The following is an 18,551-nucleotide window of genomic DNA, read 5'->3' on the forward strand; positions in this document are numbered from 1 at the left end:
TCATTTGTATACCATTGTAATATCATGAACACATATTTTCCCTAAATTTCTCAAAAGATATCTCAGAAATTTGAACATATAATTTCACTCAATATATTTCAAATTAAATAGAAATATTAGAAAATACTCGGATGAAATATAGTCCCAGAAATGCATATTTCCAACTAAATCTTCGTAACAATGACAAATCCAATCTTAGTTACATAAATTACATCAAGATTGGATGTTAGAAATATGAACCCGAAACACAATGTGAAACACCCACACAATGTCTTGAACTAACAATGGGTTTCCATCCACTATCTCCAAGCTCGAGGATTTCTGTCCTTAAACCGGCTGAAAGTTGAGCTTCCGAATTCTCCTAGAGAAGAAATAAAAACATGCTGAAATGAATCTAGCATTCCTCTTTCAAAGCCCAATATAGCGACTCTTTAGTTTTCCCTGCCAGTCTCTTTGTCTTCTTTCTTCTGTCCCTTTTTGAAATTTCTTTTTAAAATAAAAATGATTTTCGTTAAGCTTAAAATAAGTTATTTTAATACTTTATGAAGTTGTCATTTAATTTTTTCTCGCTCCCCACCTCCCACGCCCCCACGCCCCGCCCTTGAAAGAAAGAGGGACACTATATGTCCCTTGATCTGGATAAAAACAAAAAAAAGCCTTGGAAAATCATTTCCCCATCCCCTCGTCCACTCATCTTGGGAACTCGTGGTAACATAGGTTATTTATATTCAAGTTTGAAGCTGCCAGAAGTAAAGAGGTGCAGAAATCTGGCCAATATAAAATAGTCTTTGGGTAAAGTAGTTGTTATTACTTTCTAATGTTTATGTATCCTACGAAACCCTTTGAGCACATATACCATAGTTTGCCTATTCAATTGCATTTGGTAGCCAGCAACGTTTGACATTTATGATTTTATCAACAGTTTTTAGATGTTAAATGGGTATGTGTGTTTCCTGTGTTGTATCTTTCTACTTTTGAATAAGGTTTTTTTAAGCATTGGTCCTGATTGTATGTTAGATAGAAGAGAATATGAGTTATAGATTTCTTAAGGCTACAACTTTTTTGGTAATCTTAATTTGATTTCCCCAAGAACTTTTTCTGTTGTAATGGTTTTATTATTCTTGAGTTTTGTAAGCACGCTTTAAATATTTGTGTTCTTAATTGGTTAGTATGTGGAGCTACTAATGGAGCTTCTAATCTTTAATTCTGAAAGGGGTAGGGTTGTACACCTCAAAACTCTATAAGGTAAATAGAAAAAGTGATCTTCTTGTGAGATGCTTGGTGGTGACCTTTAAGAATACTTTACATTTTACCTTGCATTATGTTGCTTGTAGTCCACATTAAGTGTTTTTGTTCTCGTGCACAATCTTAAATTTTTTTTTATCAAAATTATGATTCTGTTTTTCAATCCTTTCTTGTGGATATAGGAACGTATTCTATTGTATCGTGATAGAGTCATCTCACAAACATGTTATAATGAGAATGCAAAGAGATGGGAGATGCATCCTATAGCTGCTTCCTATGCAGTTACTAAACAGTTGGTAGCTCGGGTTCGTATTCGATTTGACTGGGCTGTGATGTTTATTGTTCTTAAGGGTGATGACAAAGAATACTGTGTTGATATTCAGGTGTGTATTTCTGACTCTATTGGTGTTTATTTGTATGCTTGCAAGTTTTATGTTGAAAACTTGAAACACTTGTCATTGACAATGATTAGTCTCTATTTATGTTTCTTTTCTAAGCTAACAGTACTTCTGGAAATTCCATAGATCGGAAAACCCTACAAGAGTTTGTAAAAGGTAGAAAGGTGTCTCTATTTATGTTTCTTTTCTAAGCTAAGAGTACTTCTGGAAATTCCATAGATTGGAAAACCCTATAAGAGTTTGTAAAAGGTAGAATGGTGTCCTATTTGGCTCCATTGGTTCATGATTAAATATTAAGAGGTCGCTGTTCATATTTTAGTTCTCTCTGGCTGTGTGCTAGGTTTGAATAGTTTTATTTGGTTTAATTAGTTGAGGTATTTTATCTGTATTTCCTGATTTTAGAGATCTGCTCATCATTTTTAGCTATTCTGTTGAAGGAACTTGATGTTTTATTTGAAGAATTTGGAGGATTTGATGGATTTTATTTCAAAGTGGTCACTTCTGCAATTCCAACCTCTGTCGAGTTTATGTGGATACCATTTAAGGAATGGAGTCCGTGGGTTTTAATTAGGGTTCCATTCAGAGCTCTCAGAAAACTTTACAGTCAATTATGGAATTTTGAATTAGTGTCTGCATCAAGGACTTGGTATTTAGGGAAGTTGACTCATATTTGTGATGATATCATGGTTCAGGAAGGCTTCAATTTCTTATATGCTCTGGTGAGTAACATGAAAACCTTCAAGTATTGTGATGTATTTTCCTTTATGTTATTCTCTGAGTTAAAGCAAGCTATATGTGCGCTGAGTTCAAACTGGTTTGAAATGGCATGTTCTAAGTTTGTGGATAAGTTTTACGACTCGGCATGGTTCTTGGAATGGCGAATAGAGACAGAAAAAAGGTTCAAACAAGCAACAGCAACAAAACGCATACAATTGAGCAGAGTCAAACGTGGACGTAAAGGGGCCTTCAGCAAATTCTTTTGGTGGTCCTTAAAAATTTATATTAGAGCTTTGTTTTATTTATATCCGCTTCTAATAATGTTAAGATATCTGCGTGAGAAATCTTCTGGAATTGTCCAACAGTTGTCAGATGTGATATCTGCACAGCCTCTATCTCATGAAAAAGCGATGCGTAGGGGACTGGTAATTATTTCTGTTCTCTTTGCTCTATTTTACTCATGTTTTCATTTTTCACATTTGGCTATGATGTAATTTGTGTTAGAAGTACAATTGTTTATTGTGTATTAAAATGGCCCTGCGTTCTATAAATCTGTGCCAAATAGTACAAGTAACTAACAGTTCCAGAATTGTAGTCTCTTTGACTTTATTTACTTGTTAATGTTATTATTGAGTAGCTACGGTGATTCATTCAAGGGAAACTAACTGACATGTGTGCTATTTATAAGATGATTAATGACTTAATTGCTGTGTGTTGATGCTTAACGTGTACAGAAACAGTCAGAATATAGCTCACCTTACTTTTATATGTCTAACTTCATAGTTTATTCCTGTCAACACTGTTGTCTGTCTCAAGACGTAAGCAGGCTGTAACGTAAAGATTGCATTCAATGGAGGCAGATATGACATTAATTGCATGAAGAAAGATAAGGAGAAAAGAGCTTCTTTTATGGGTGCCCTGAGGTGGAGAGACATTCATGTACTTTGACGGATCATATGAACCCAACTTGAACACACAGTATCTTTGTAAATCATTAAATTGAAATCTAGACCTTAAGAAAGAAGAAACTGAATCTGAACAGTCTGAAATCTTGAATGCCCATAGACTTGTTTTTCTTATATGTTTAATATCTGATAAGAGTGTAACTTCTAGAAATGATTGGTTGTTTGAAAACAGAAAAGAAACACATTTTTATATCTACTTGAATGTTAATTTGGGCCATACAGAGACAAAGAACTTTCTTGTGTTGGTATGAGGTTTTACTCATGCCAAGAAAGTTGCTGAGAACTCTATGGTTACTGTGCTTGGCTAAGAGACAATCTGCACAGACTCATGCAGTAAGACAAATCCTAGAAACTTTTATCTTTGGCTCTTTTTTGGATAATTGGATTTCTTACGTTAATTGTGTTAAATAATAAAAATATAGCCAACTGACATGAAAGCAAAATCCTTCAGCTAGAAGAAAACAGAAATATTATTTGAAATTACTATCGATAGCAATAGAATAATCTCGAAGCATTGTAACCATGTTACCTTGAGTTGATTTTTCTCCCTCATTTAGCTTAGATTATCATTATTGAAAACCAAACCAGACTTTTCAACCCGCCTTCCCCAACATGCACCCCACCCCTCCAGCTCCCCTAATGATTGTTAGATCCTCCATCAATCCTTTTAAATATTATTGAACCAGGCAAACCTGCTATTTGTACACCACAGTAACTCCACTTACTGTTCCTCTTATTCAATCAGTAGTCGTTTTGCAAAATGAATGTTTCTTCCTCATCAGCTCCTTGGACCGAAAAGGGCTATTACCAGATGTGGGAAGAAGGGAAAGAAAATAGTGAACACCTTTAACATAGTTACTTATGGTTGAATTTGTTTCATAAGATGTAAAAAATTAACGACGTCCGATGGAACATGTAATATAAAGGTTCTATGATTAGAATGGCAGTGTTATTGCACTAAAATATTTTATCTTACAGTTAACAGAGAAAAATATAGTCCCTTGGCTCTGATCAAGTTAATTTTATCAAGGACATATTCAATATGTTTATATAACCACATTCCCTCTCTTGCACAAACTTTATAAATTGCTTTCTGCTAATGATGTTCTTTTCAAATTGAATATTTAATTGCAAGATTCATAAATTATATGATAAGTAATCAATAATGATTTTATTATTTTTCTATTGACAAAAATAATAACCTTTCTTCTTCTCAGATAAATCGATTTCTTAAACTACGAGGCTCCCATGAAAAGAGTGATATTATGGTATGGGGTGATATAAGAGCCGCTTTCGACAGGATGAAGGTTTGAAGCAGTAAACATCTTCTGTTTTAGGATGCATTTTGAATTATTGCATTCATATAATGATTATTACTGGTGCCTGCATTTATTGTTAATTGAATCCCGTGTTCAGAGAATAAGGAACCCCCCTACAAAATTGAGGGACTTGGCCGGAATTGATGCTGTGAAAGATGAAATCATTGAGATCGTAGCTTTCTTGAAAAATCCAAAACATTTCCAAGAGATGGGAGCTAGAGCACCTCGGGTACACCATGTTTACTGTTCCTTAAGTCAACTATGCTCATGTTTTTCTTTAGGTGATCAATTTTTAGCACAATTAGACTAATGTATTTATTGCAAACAATGTTCTAGTTGTTTAAATGAAGATTTAGTACTGTGTCTATGCACATATATACTAAAAGTTGGCCATAGTGTATTGATTACACGAAGAAATGATGATTGAACATGTAAACATTTGACAAAAGTGTACAAGACACATAGATAAGATGAAGCACAGAAGATTTACCTGATTCACAAGGTTTGACATTCTGGTTTTAGTAGTGGCTTGTTTATTGATGCATAAAAATAATAAAAAGTCATTGAAAAATTCTTGTAAAAGAATTGGTACATTATTACTCATAGTGAAAAATGTGCTTATTCAGTGTACACTGATTTTGAGTCTTAGCGCCCACAGGAGAAATTCCCGTGTGGGAAAATTTCACCAAGCGCAGCTGTGTTCAACAGGTTATCATTATCACAAAAAATATAGAAGTCCAATGTTACAAGTTCACAAGGCTTTGTCATACAACTAACAACTCATCTTCCTTGATCTGGATCCAATAACCTGTTTCTGCTCTCTTCATGTGTGCTCGGTGAAATGAAATTTGACTCCAGATACCTCTATAACTCCGCTCCAAGACATTATTAACCAAGCCATATAGGAAAATTTACATTCAAATCTCTAAATGCCATACAATCTGAGTTGATGGTTCTTGTATGGTGTTGGGTATGTTGAAGTATGGTGTTGGGTATGTTGAAGTATGTATCTGCGAAATATGATGGTTATGACCACTATGGTCAAGAGACATTTGTGATAAAATTTAAGATAATATTATGTGAAAAGACGTGTCATATGTCATGCGAAGAGGCACTTGTATGGAAATATGAAGTGTTAATACTTGGAAATATGAAGGGTCTTATTTTTGGGATTTGAAGAGACTGTGTGCAAGATGAAGAGTCTAAATTCAATCTTTTGATGTGATTGCTTGGTGTATTGTAAAGATGTCAAGTGAAAGGCATGTACTTGAACATTTTTTATTATCAATAAAAGGGATCTTTGGCTGGTGTGGCTGGGTTTTCCCCTTAAAGTGGAAGGGTTTTTCCCAAGATAAATGTATTGCACCTTTTATGTATTGTTTATGCTCTTTTGTGTATTAGCAGGAAACGACTGAGTTTTATAGCCCGACGAGTTTTTGGTGAAACTAATCACCAATTTCAAAACTCCGTTGCACCCAAAAAATCATAATTACTCGCTGATTTTTTGGCAAGTTTGTATGAAAAACTCGCAATTTTCTGATTAAAACTCGTATGTGCGATTTTCTAGGATATTATTCTACAATCAGTTGTTTTCCATTTCATGGTGTAAGCTGCCTATATTGTAGATGGACTCCATGGAAGCAAAAATTAATACTGCCAAGAAATGTATCTACTTTTGGCTGCAATCATAAACTTTAGATAGTTAACCCACATGCAAGTAACTTCATCAATTGAAAGAAGTCAAGGACATCTTGAATGTTTTGTTTTGAAGGGAGTTATGATCAAACTATTGCAAATTTGTGCCTTGTTTCGTATCGTTGTTGTCATTTCTTTGTGATTGAAACATACAATTTCTTAAGTGGGACTTCAGAAAGTCAAAAGATAATTATAGAAACAATACAGGTTGAATCACTAAGCTTTTTTAGCATGTAGCCTCATCCCCATTGTGCTTTGGAAACATAAACTATTTAGTATTTACTTCTAGTTTGATTGATAGAAACTGTTTACTATTTTGCTTCCTGCCATCAGCATTCCGCATGAGAATGCAATTTTGTACCCACTACACATTTATATATATCTAAACTTTGCTTGTTTCTTTTGTGTTCTCTTTAATTAACTCATTTAATGCACTTTTTTAGTGAAATTTGCAAAAAAAATGTATTTTAAATTAAACTTTAGTGGTTTTTTTAGGTTCTCAAATTAAAAAAAAAAATTGGCCGATTTTTCCTCAAATAAACTTTTAGGGGCTTGGCGAGTTGTTGCTGAGTTAGAGTTTTCCAACTATAATTGTAAGGATAGTATGTGTGAGATATACATGTTGTAGGTTCAAGTTTAGTGCTAAGAGATTGCTGTTTATTGATGATTAAGAGTGAGCATACTTAGAGGAGATGATGGAGCCTTATTTTAGTCTCCATTTTTTATTTGTAAAGACAATAACAGAGATGGAGAGCATTGACATATGCTCTAGAAGATCAGGGGAATGACAATATTGTCAATACCAGCAGAGGTTTGGAACATTGCAACAGAATGTTTAAATACATAGAATGAAAAGGTTTCACTATTTTTGTAAAGATCACAAAAGATCTGACTTATTATGTAATATAGAGATGTCCATGGTAGCAGAAAAAGACTAAGGCACAAGATTTCAAAACCACAGAGACAACAATAGGAAATCAACAAGTATGCATAAATCATTTATTAGCACTGTAAGATATTTTGAGAGCAACTTCAAACAAAAATTCAATATTAATGAATATGAGTTAACATGAGTTTGAGAACGGGGATCTCCAGATGTTAAGATGGGACTCATAGCAATGATTAGAAGTTAGTTTACAATAAACTATGACACCTACTTCATTGATTCCATCATTCTTTTTGGCAAGGAGATCCCAACATATCGATGCTGTCAAAGAAGTCATAGCTTTCCAGATACTAAAATCTTCGTTCTTCTTTCCTGACTTATTATGTAATATAGAGATGTCCATGGTAGCAGAAAAAGACTAAGGCACAAGATTTCAAAACCACAGAGACAACAATAGGAAATCAACAAGTATGCATAAATCATTTATTAGCACTGTAAGATATTTTGAGAGCAACTTCAAACAAAAATTCAATATTAATGAATTTGAGTTAACATGAGTTTGAGAACGGGGATCTCCAAATGTTAAGATGGGACTCATAGCAATGATTAGAAGTTAGTTTACAATAAACTATGACACCTACTTCATTGATTCCATCATTCTTTTTGGCAAGGAGATCCCAACATATCGATGCTGTCAAAGAAGTCATAGCTTTCCAGATACTAAAATCTTCGTTCTTCCTTCCTACAGCCATAAAAAGTATAGTATGCACAGGTAATGATTTGTGCGATCACCATTTTAGTTTGGTAGACTATCGTTTGCAAACCTGTATGAATTAGAAAAGCAGTTCTCCAAACATTGACCTTGATGATAAATTTTGATGTCAGAATAATTATTGCAATCATAGTTTCACTCTTGCGATAGCTCATCAGGCTTTCACCGTTTTAATTCTGGTTGGCTCGATTCTTGATCTCAATTGTCTGTTGCCATATTAGAAGCATTGCAAGTCCTTGTGGAGAATACTTTAGAAGTGTTGCAAGTCCTTGTAGATATAGTTACAGTATTCTCCACAAGGACTTGCAACGCTTCTAATATGGCAACAGACAATTGAGATCAAGAATCGAGCCAACCAGAATTAAAACGGTGAAAGCCTGATGAGCTATCACAAGAGTGAAACTATGATTGCAATAATTATTCTGACATCAAAATTTATCATCAAGGTCAATGTTTGGAGAACTGCTTTTCTAATTCATATAGGTTTGCAAACGATAGTCTACCAAACTACAATGGTGATCGTACAAATCATTACTTATGCATACTATAGTTTTTATGGCTGTAGGAAGGAAGAACGAAGATTTTGGTATCTGGTATGGCTTATTTGACAGCATCGATATGTTGGAATCTCCTTGCCCAAAAGAATGATGGAATCAATGAAGTAGCGTCACAATTTATCGTAAACTAACTTCTAATCATTGCTATGAGTCCAAAAGGAATAATAAACCCCCTGTGTGCAAAAGATGACGGTCTTAATTCGGGTTGGTATCTTACTATGGAGAACTATTTGCATAGATTTCCGATTGATTACGAGTAGGGAACTTAACGGCTAGAAAAATGGCCTTGTCGACTTGAAAAGGTTTTGTTTTGGTAAAAGGGTGTTGCTGTTGAGAGTCTTCTTTGAAAGTGTAGATGAAAGACAAAGTTAGCGATAAACATAATGATATTGCCTAAAATGCTATAAGTTCATTCCATCTATTAAGGTCACCATAAAAGCTTTGATAGTATCGGTAAATGAAAATTAAAGTGGTGGATAAGAAAAAATTCTGAAAAGGCCTAATAATCAACTTAGTTTGCCTCTTATTATAAATTGTTAAAGACTTCAAAAGTGCGATCAAAATCTCACATAATAAAAGGATAATTAAAATGAAAAGTTGTGTTGTTAAGGAAGCATCTTTTTGAAAAGACATAACTCGTATTTGGGAGATATAAATAAAGCTTACTTCATTTGTAACAAGAGGCATGAAGACATTCTAAAAATAAGAAGTGAGAAGTTAGAGATAAAATGAGATAAAAGAGAAAATGGAATGAATATTTTGTCTTGGATATGTGGAAAATTTGTAATTGAACCACAAATGTTTTATATTTGTTTTTCAAATTTAATGTAAGAGCCCTATATTCCTCATCATTCTGAAAATTGAGGTGCAAGTGTTTAATTTAGATTTATCCCTTGTGATTATTGATTCAAAATCAATTGCTAATTAATATTGAAGAAGTTGGTTTCAATACGAGTCTTTGATTATTAGAATTTGCACAAGAAATGTTGTATATGTGAATTTTATCTAATTGGTTTTCCTAGGAAATTAAATTCAATTAGATTGGGGTTTGTGTTGCTAATAAAGGCTTCAATATATAAAATAGCAGATGGTATAGTCGTGTCTCTCAAGGTTGTATATAAGGATTTGGAGGAAACCTGACTTTGTTTACCCAAGTTTGGACAAGGGATTGATCTACATTTTATTTTGTGTCAGAGGATTGATGTCTAAATCTTTGAAGTTTAATCTTCTGCAATATTCGTAATTCATAAACACTTTTCCTTGCATTCAAATAATATTCATTTAACAAACAAATATCAAAGCACTCATACAAATTTCATTTTGAATAAGTTTTAAATATTTTGCCAACCTAAGAAATCCTAAAGCTTAAATTCGCTATATAAAAGCTTTGAACCAGGTGATTAGGTTTGAGGTGAAGGTTTACCTGCCCAGGTGTAGCGAAGTCTAAAGTGCAGGGGAATTGAAATCATTCCCGTTTGTTGGCCATAACTGATTGGGCAATCCAATCGGAGAATTGGCAAAGCTCCTAGATTTCCAATTTGTGGTTTTGGGAACCAACTGGAGAATTGACTATAGGTTGAGTTTGTGAGCATGGAAATTCTCAATTATAGTTTCATTATTCGATTATCTTTGTTTCTATTAAATTCAGAACTATTTTTTTCTTCGAGAGTACCCTTCGCATGCAGTTTTTTTTTTCAACGACATCTGTATGATTCTATTATGTTAGAGGTGATATTTTAGAAGTTTGTATTTTTTTACTAATCATATATGTTGTGTTTGGGAGCATTTGAGCAATGTTCACGTCGTGTTGGCCCGATATGCTCGATGTGCTCTTGCTTGGTCTTAAAAGCAAACACGTCAAATGATTAGACAAAGTCAAAATGGAGAGAGGCTTTGCCTATGTGTGACCATGGATATGGGCGGAGCCATTTTACTTTTGTTGATTGACTTATTATTATTTTTGAAGCCTCTTTATTATACGGATCGGTTGAGTAGAGTTAATTCTTGTGCAACTGTTTTCTTCCATTCCTGGTCGGTTCACATTATCAATTTTCATTTTCTTGTGGGGTGGTTTGGTTCTTCACAATAGAGCAGGTGTATAGGGTGAGATCTATTGAGTGGAAGCCATTTATGGTGCTGGCACTTGCAACGAGTATGGATAAAACATTGGTCGCAGTAGCACATGAAGATGCCTCCATTGAAATATGCAAGGTTGCTCCTAGCTCTGTTGGATGGTACTAGTAGCCAACTGACTCTTTGAGGAAGACAAGAGTATGTAATTTTATCAGTGGTTTGTTCTCTTGTTGTAAAGTTTCTGCAAATTCTTTGGACTGAATATAGATTTAATTCGACCTTCTCTATCTTCTTATAACTTGCTGTGAGTAACTTCAGATTATTGCCTTTAGCTGGATTAGAAATGTAAATCAGAATTTTGTCTTTTACTTCTGCAATTCATATGAGGGCAGTAATGACTAAGGAGCAGACTTGTATTGATCTTGTGTGCTCTTAGACTTCATCCTTATCCTCTATAAGTATAGGGATTAAGAGACATGTCCTTTCTAAGGACATGTCTCTTCCAAAAATCATTTGCTTAACCTCTAGAAGTCGGCGATTTTCTAGGAATAATTAGATATTAATCACAAACCGAACAATGGTGTTAGATTAGTATTAAACTAAACCTCTAAGGATAGATGCCGATCTTGCAAAGGAAATAATGCAAAGATTTAAACCTTTACTTATCATGCTAAATTAGATCTAATCGATCTGTTATCAGATTAGTATGTTTCGACAAGTTACAGATTTAACACTTCCTCTTAACTTGATAATCATACTGAGAGATATCATATCTAGCAACGTCAATAAAGATGACCAAGCAAGAATTGATACTCTATATCTATCTAGATCTCCTTAGCATGTGGTATCATAGAACACATGATACAATGTCATATTACTAAGCTTGTAGTATGACAAATCACTGCTCCTAGTGATATCAATATTGCAAAGAATACAATGTACAGGATAAAATTGAATTGTAATTTAATTTCTTCATTTATCCAAGTGACTCATAGACGCTGGTATTTCTATATCACAATATGGTCCTGAGTTTAAGACCTTCCGAAGTACAGGATAAACTCGTGGAATATTAAAATTCTTCCTTTATCCAAATTGTGTCTCATAGACATAGCAATGTGTACATCACAATATGATCTTGAACTCATCTAGATCTTACAGGAGAACTCTACTATTTAGCACATTATCTAAGATATCGCTATCTCTCATAATGTCTTTTATACAATTGTTCATTATCTCAGAGATCGTCACCTCTTAAATAATGAGTACAAATGGTGGAGTCTGTAACAGTCAATAGCCTGACAAATGAAATTATTTTATTAATAATTTGAAGAATACAAATGGATTACATTTCAACCATACCAAGTCTTCTCCTAAAGTGGTCTATCTTTACTCTAGATAGAGGTTTGGTGAGAATGTCTACTGTCTGATCTGCAGTGTAAATCTATTCTAATTTTACAGAATTCTTGTCTACCATATCTCTTACATAATGATAAGGAATTTCAATATGCTTGGACTTGTCATGAAAAACTGGATTCACTGAAAGCTTGATGGAACACTGATTATCACAATGAATAATCGTAGGATTCACGGCTTGTCCAAATAATCCCACAAATAACTTCCTTAGCCAGACTGCTTCTCGAGAGGCCATTGCGGTTGCAATGTATTCAACTTTTGTGGAGCTTTGAGCTACAGAAGACTGCTTTCTGCATATTCAAGATATCATTGCTGATCCTAAACTAAAACAACATCATGAAGTACTTTTCTTGTCTTTAACACTTCCACCCCAATTTGAGTTGATGAATCCATGTAAATCTAAGCCAACCTTCTCATATTTTAGTCCAAAATTAAGAGTGCCTTGTATCTCATAATGTGTTTAACTACAACTAGTTGAATCTCCTTTGGCTCACACATAAACTGGCTTAAGGCATTAACAACATAGCAAATATCAGGTCTTGTATATACTAAGTACATAAGGGACCCAATCATCTGTTTGTAGAGAGTAGAATCTATGGAAGGTGATTCTGCAGCTACTTCTTTAAGTTTATGTAGATTAGTCTCCATTGGAGAAGACATAGATTTGCAATTCCACATTCCAAATCTCTTCAAAATGTTTGATGTATACTTCCCTTAATTAAGTATGATACTGTTAGAATTTTGCTATACTTCCAACCCTAGGAAGTAATGAAGGAGTCCCAAGTCTTTCATCTCGAATTCTCTAATTAGATCTTTCTTACATTGATCTATAAGATGATCGTCGTCTGTTATTAATAAATCATCAACATATAGTATCAAAATTACCATATCATCTTTATCTCTTTTATAATATAAATTTGGATCGGCTTCATTCTTGGAGAATCCTAAGCCGGTGAGATACTTATCAATTCTTTCATACCAAGCCCTTGGAGCCTATTTAAGCCCATAGAGAGCATCATGAGTTTCAAATCCTTCATGTTGCTTCAGATATAATTCTTCTATAATCTTTCCATTTAGGAATGTTGTTTTTACATCCATCTGATGTACTTTCCATCCCTTCGATGCGACAATGGCTAAGATTGCTCTTACGGAGGTATATTTGGCAACAGGAGCAAAGGTTTCTTCATAATTAATCCCTTCTTTATGAGAAAATCCTCTGGCTACAAATCTAGCTTTATACTTCTCAATGCTATTGTCAACAGCATGCATTATTTTAAATATCCACTTGGAAGAAACACCAGATTTTCCTTTAGGTCTTGGAACAATTTCCCAAACATCATTCTTCATAATAGATTGGTATTCTTTAGTCATCACTTCTTTCCAAGCTGTATGTTTAATAGCATCAAAAGCATTGGTTGGTTTTGTTTTGGATAAATCACTCATGTTTGCTGTATAACTAGAGAATCTTTTAGATCTTTTGCTTTCTCTGACTGTTCCGGAAGGTGCAACAAAGTCTTGAGCTACTTTGATTGTTTTAATGGCCCAAAGTGGTCTTTTCTTTGAATTTTGAGTTTCTTCAAGATTCAAATTTTGAATTTCATCTTCAATTTCTTCTAAGTTCTCCCTCTGGGACCTAAATTCACTATTTCTTTTAGAAGTAGATAAAGGAGAAGGTTCTTCAGAACTTAGGGCTCTTTTGAATGTTAGATCTTCGTCAAAAATTACATCTCTACTAAGTTCAATACTTTTCTGTCCACGCATGAAAATCCTATATGGCTTAGATGCTTCGCTATACCCTACAAAAATACCTTTCCTCCCAGAGGGTTCCAACTTGGTTCTCTTTTGTTTTGGAACATGGATATATACAGGGCACACAAAAATCCTAAGATGACTTATATTGGGTTTAACCTTAGTAAATACTTCTTCAGGAGTTTTATCTCTAAGGTAAGAGTGAGGGCTTCTGTTTTGAATATAGACAGCAGTATAAGAGGCTTCTGCCTAGAGATAATATTCTAGATTTTGATCAAAAATCATAGCTCTAGCAGTTTCTATAATTGTTCGAAAATAAAAAATCATAGCTCTTCTGTAATTGTTCTATTCTTTCTTTCTGCTACCCCGTTTTGCTCTGGATTATAAGGAACGGTGTACTTCCTCTTAATCCCTGATTTCTGCCTAGAGAAAATTCAGTTAATGTTCTGAATTCTTTAAATCTCTTTAGGATTTCTTCTGATTCTTTGCATTTTAAGAAGTAAATCTGTGTTTTCCTAGAGAAGTCATCTATGAACAAAATATAATACCAGAATCCTCCAAGGGAAGGAACAGACATAGGTCCACATAAATCTAAATGAATTAATTCTAAAACAATATTCTTTTTCTAGTGCTATCATGAAATGGATGTTTGGTGTTCTTACCCAAAGCGCACCCTTTGCATATGCTTGAGTGGTCTTTATTTAGTTTAGATAATCCAGTAACCATCTTCTCCATAGTTGATAAGGTTTTGAAATTTAGATGCTCTAATCTTTTGTGCCATATTTCATTTATGTCTGTAGCTTTATGAATTAAGGCTTGAATAGGTCGACTAGATTTTGTATTCAATTCATACAAATATCCTTTTCTCTGACCAATCAACTTCGCTTTCTTGATTGAGGAGTTCTTTGCCCAAGTTAATATTGTGTCGTCCACGAATGCAACATTATGCCCATCATCTTCAAGCGCTGTAATTGAGTTTATATTTCTTTTAATTCCTCGTACGTAGAGTACACCTTTGAGAAGAAGCGAATTTCCTGATTTTAGTTTCAAGGTGCAATTTCCAATTCCTTCAATGGAATGTGTTGAATTACCACCAGTGATAACTTTACCGTTAACCTTTTTAGATAAAGTGTCTAGTGTTTCTTTGTATCCTGTTATATGTCTAGAAGATCCACTATCAATTACCCATGCTTTACTTGAAATTTCATTTGATAGTGAACAGTACAATACACGATTCTTAGAATTATAGGTATCTTCTTCCCTAGTAACATTTGTATAGTTTGCTTTTTGTTTAGAATTTTCAGGACAATTAGATCTGTAGTGTCCAAATTTTTCACATTTGAAACACTTTATTTTGGATAGATCTTTCTTGGGTTTTTCATTCTTTTGATTTCCCCTTTTCTTCTTGAAATTTTTCTTCTTGCCCTTATAAGAGTTTCTATTAAGAACATGAAGTTCCTCATCCTTTGTTTTTAGTTTCCCTCCTTTTTCATATTTTTGGATTTTTCTTGAAGACAATCGTTCTTAAGTCTGTTGAAGTTAGGAAGTATAACTCCGACACTTATTCCTTGTGAAAAAGTCTCCCATGAATCTGGTAATCCATCTATAGCCGTTAGTGTTAATTTTGTGTCACTAATAATGGTTCCTATAATTGACAGTTCATCTCTAATGCCGGCAACCCTCAGGAAGTAAGAATTTATTGATTCTCCTTTCTTTATCTGAATGTGATTTAGTTGCCTTTTCAGTGCGAGAACCCTAGTTGCATTGTTGACCTCATATGCATTTCGTAATGCATTCATCATATCAAATGCAGTTTGATGTTGTGTAAGCATGGGTACAATATCATTTTTTATTCCTAATATGATTTGAATGGCTTTTCTATTTCCTCTGCTCTAGATAGATTTATGAGGCTCAATTGGAGGTTGTTTGGATGCTCTATCAACAAATTGTTTTACATCATTCTCTTCAAGAATCATCATGATTCTGAATTTCCAGGCATCAATGTGTTCTTAACTTCTTTCCCATCAAACCTATCCTCGGGTCTAATTGTGTATGCCATTGAAGATAGGAGATAGTTGCTAGATATATATAAAGTCTGATTACTGAATTTGCAGAGCCTAGGTTCGATTACTAGAGCTTTGATACCATGTAAAGTTTCTGCAAATTCTTTGGACTGAATCTAGATTTAGTTCGACCTTCTCTATCTTCTTATAACTTGCTATGATTCACTTCAGATTATTGCCTTTAACTGGATTAGAAATGTAAATCAGAATTCTGTCTTTCACTTCTGCAATTCGTATGAGGGCATTAATGACTAAGGAGCAGACTTGTATTGATCTTGTGTGCTCTTAGACTTCATCCTTACCCTCTATAAGTATAGGGATTAAGAAGGACATGTGTCTTCCAAAAATCATTTGCTTAACCTCTAGAAGTTGGCGACTTTCTAGGAATAATTAGATATTAATCACAAACCAAACAATTGTGTTAGATTAGTATCAAACTAAACCTCTAAGGATAGACACTGATCTTGCAAAGGAAATAATGCATAGACTTAAACCTTTGCTTATCATGCTATATCAGATCTGATCGATCTGTTATCAGATCAGTATGATTTAACGAGTTACAGATTTAACACTTGTGCACATGGTCATGTTCTGGTCTGCGTTCCTTTGGTGAATATTTGTCTTTTTTTGTTTTTGAATAGTTTGTGCTTAAATTTCCAGCAATATAATATTATATGTGTAATCCTTAAGTTTGGATCTTTGCGATCTTTCATCACCATAATAGCTGCCAGTATGTTGAATCTCTGTTTCTTTTCATAATTTCATTACTGAGTGGATTGCATGTGTATGACAAAGTGAAGTTGTGATTAATAAACTGAGCGCAGATACAGAATTTTACCAATTGATTTGTAAACATATTTGCGAGGGGGCATGTTTGTCGTTAACTTATACAGGTGGATTGGGAGGAAGATTAGATAATGAGGAGATAAGTATCAGACTTTTGATAGTAAAATTCATATCGATATCACGAGCATTGGCTGTAGAGGCATAAGACAGTATCTCTTCTGTGTGTATATTTGTGCACATGTTGAGATTGGAATTCAAAGAGATAAGTATTCTATGATATTTATATATAGCTGGAAATAGAGTATACCTTTGCGTTGATATCTATGATAAATGGATCTTATGAATCTCTCTTGGTTGCATGATGCAATTGAGATGGTGAGAGATTATGCAACGTGTTTGCAGTCTTAATACCAAACTGGTGGCACATTATTAAAGAGAAAGATCATATTTAGAGAGACTATTCAACTACAGAGGGAGGTTACATGACAAATGGAAATGTCTAATCTTTTTCAAGTTTATGTGATTGAAAACAATTGGAATCAACTATCTTATTTTGGTAATCAAAGCTGTTCCCTGCTGAGAGGGAGTCATTGTTAAGAGAAAATCTCAGTTATTTACGCATTCTTCTCTGGGAGAAGTTTGAGGTGAAAGTCCTCATTCCACCCTTTGCAAGTAGGTATGGTGGACCACTCTCTACGAGTAGGCATGGTAGAAATTTATTCTTTTGTGGGAGAAGTTTAAGGTGAAAGCCCTCTTTTCACCCTCTGCAAGTAGGTATGGTGGACAACCCACTGCGAGTAGGCATGGTGTAAATGTATTCTTCTCTGGGAGAAGATTCGAGAGGAAAGTCTTTGTTCCACCCTCTGCGAGTAGGCATGGTGGAAGTCATGTGTGTGAATTCAATTTTATGTGCTTATGAAGTAACTATGATGAATTATGTTATGCTGAGATAACATGTGTTATGTGATTATCATCTTTGGTTGCAGCTATGTGTGCTTGCCTTGCTAAAGATCTCTCTCTTGCTAAGAGGGAGTGGTGACGGTTGTAGCTGCAATAGAGATTTTTCTTTGATTTTGTGAAATGGAAATATGATGGGTATGATTGTTATGGTCATCTTCAGCTAAAAGAGATATTTGTGATAAAATTTAAGATAAAATTTTGTAAAAAGATGTGTGATACATCATGCAAAGAGGCATGCGTATGGAAATATGAAGTGTTAAATACTCGGAAATATGAAGGGTCTTGTTTTGGGATTTGAAGAGACCTTCGTATACAAGATGATGAGTCTAAATTCAATCTAGTTATGTGATTTCTTGGTGTATTGTATCTCAAGTGAAAGGCTTGTACTTGAACATTTTTCATTATCAATAAAAGAGATCTTTTACTGGTTTCCCTTCAAGTGGAAGGGTTTTCCCAGGATAGATGTATTGAGTAATTTGTGTACTGTTTATGCTCTTTATTGCTGTTTTATGTTTATTTCTGGGCAAAAACATTAACAGGGTACAGGTTTTGCTGGTACTGAATTTTTTCCCCATGGGTTAAGTACAACGGGGCTGCTATAATTAAATACATGAGTGTAATACAACATTAGTTATATGTTATTATAATATTATTTCTAAATATAATTTATATTTATATAACATAGTAAACTCTATGAATAATATTAATATATTCTATAATCAGAATTTATAATACATATATGACATATCACAGATTTAGATATGTTGCAATAAACAATGATAGAGGAATGTATTAATAAAATATATAGCTTACCACTTTTGTCCTCTCCAACATGGTATCTATGGTTACTTTAACGTCCTCGAGGAATGGTTCATTAGTGTTAGCAAAGCGAAGCACGGACATGATTGGCTCAATGAATTCCAATACATGCTCCACATGACCGTACCAATCAT

At 34.1% G+C, this 18,551-nt stretch overlaps 1 protein-coding gene across 2 annotated transcripts in view; it reads left to right on the plus strand.

Annotated features, from left to right (window-relative positions):
- The window catches only part of EMB2458 (FtsH extracellular protease family), a 310,677-nt gene that overhangs the window by 28,005 nt on the left and 264,121 nt on the right, over nt 1-18,551 (plus strand). For both annotated transcript variants that reach the window (XM_089831678.1, XM_089831679.1), the window contains exons 3-7: nt 1,428-1,628; nt 2,081-2,362; nt 2,480-2,785; nt 4,543-4,632; nt 4,742-4,873. In XM_089831678.1, coding sequence (XP_089687804.1) covers nt 1,428-1,628; nt 2,081-2,362; nt 2,480-2,785; nt 4,543-4,632; nt 4,742-4,873 — 1,011 coding nt within the window. The remainder of the gene's footprint in view (nt 1-1,427; nt 1,629-2,080; nt 2,363-2,479; nt 2,786-4,542; nt 4,633-4,741; nt 4,874-18,551) is intronic.

This window comes from Cupressus sempervirens, chromosome 5 (assembly GCF_028749045.1).
Source record: "Cupressus sempervirens isolate cs-2001-9-10 chromosome 5, ASM2874904v1, whole genome shotgun sequence".
NCBI classification, from domain to species: Eukaryota; Viridiplantae; Streptophyta; class Pinopsida; order Cupressales; family Cupressaceae; genus Cupressus; species Cupressus sempervirens.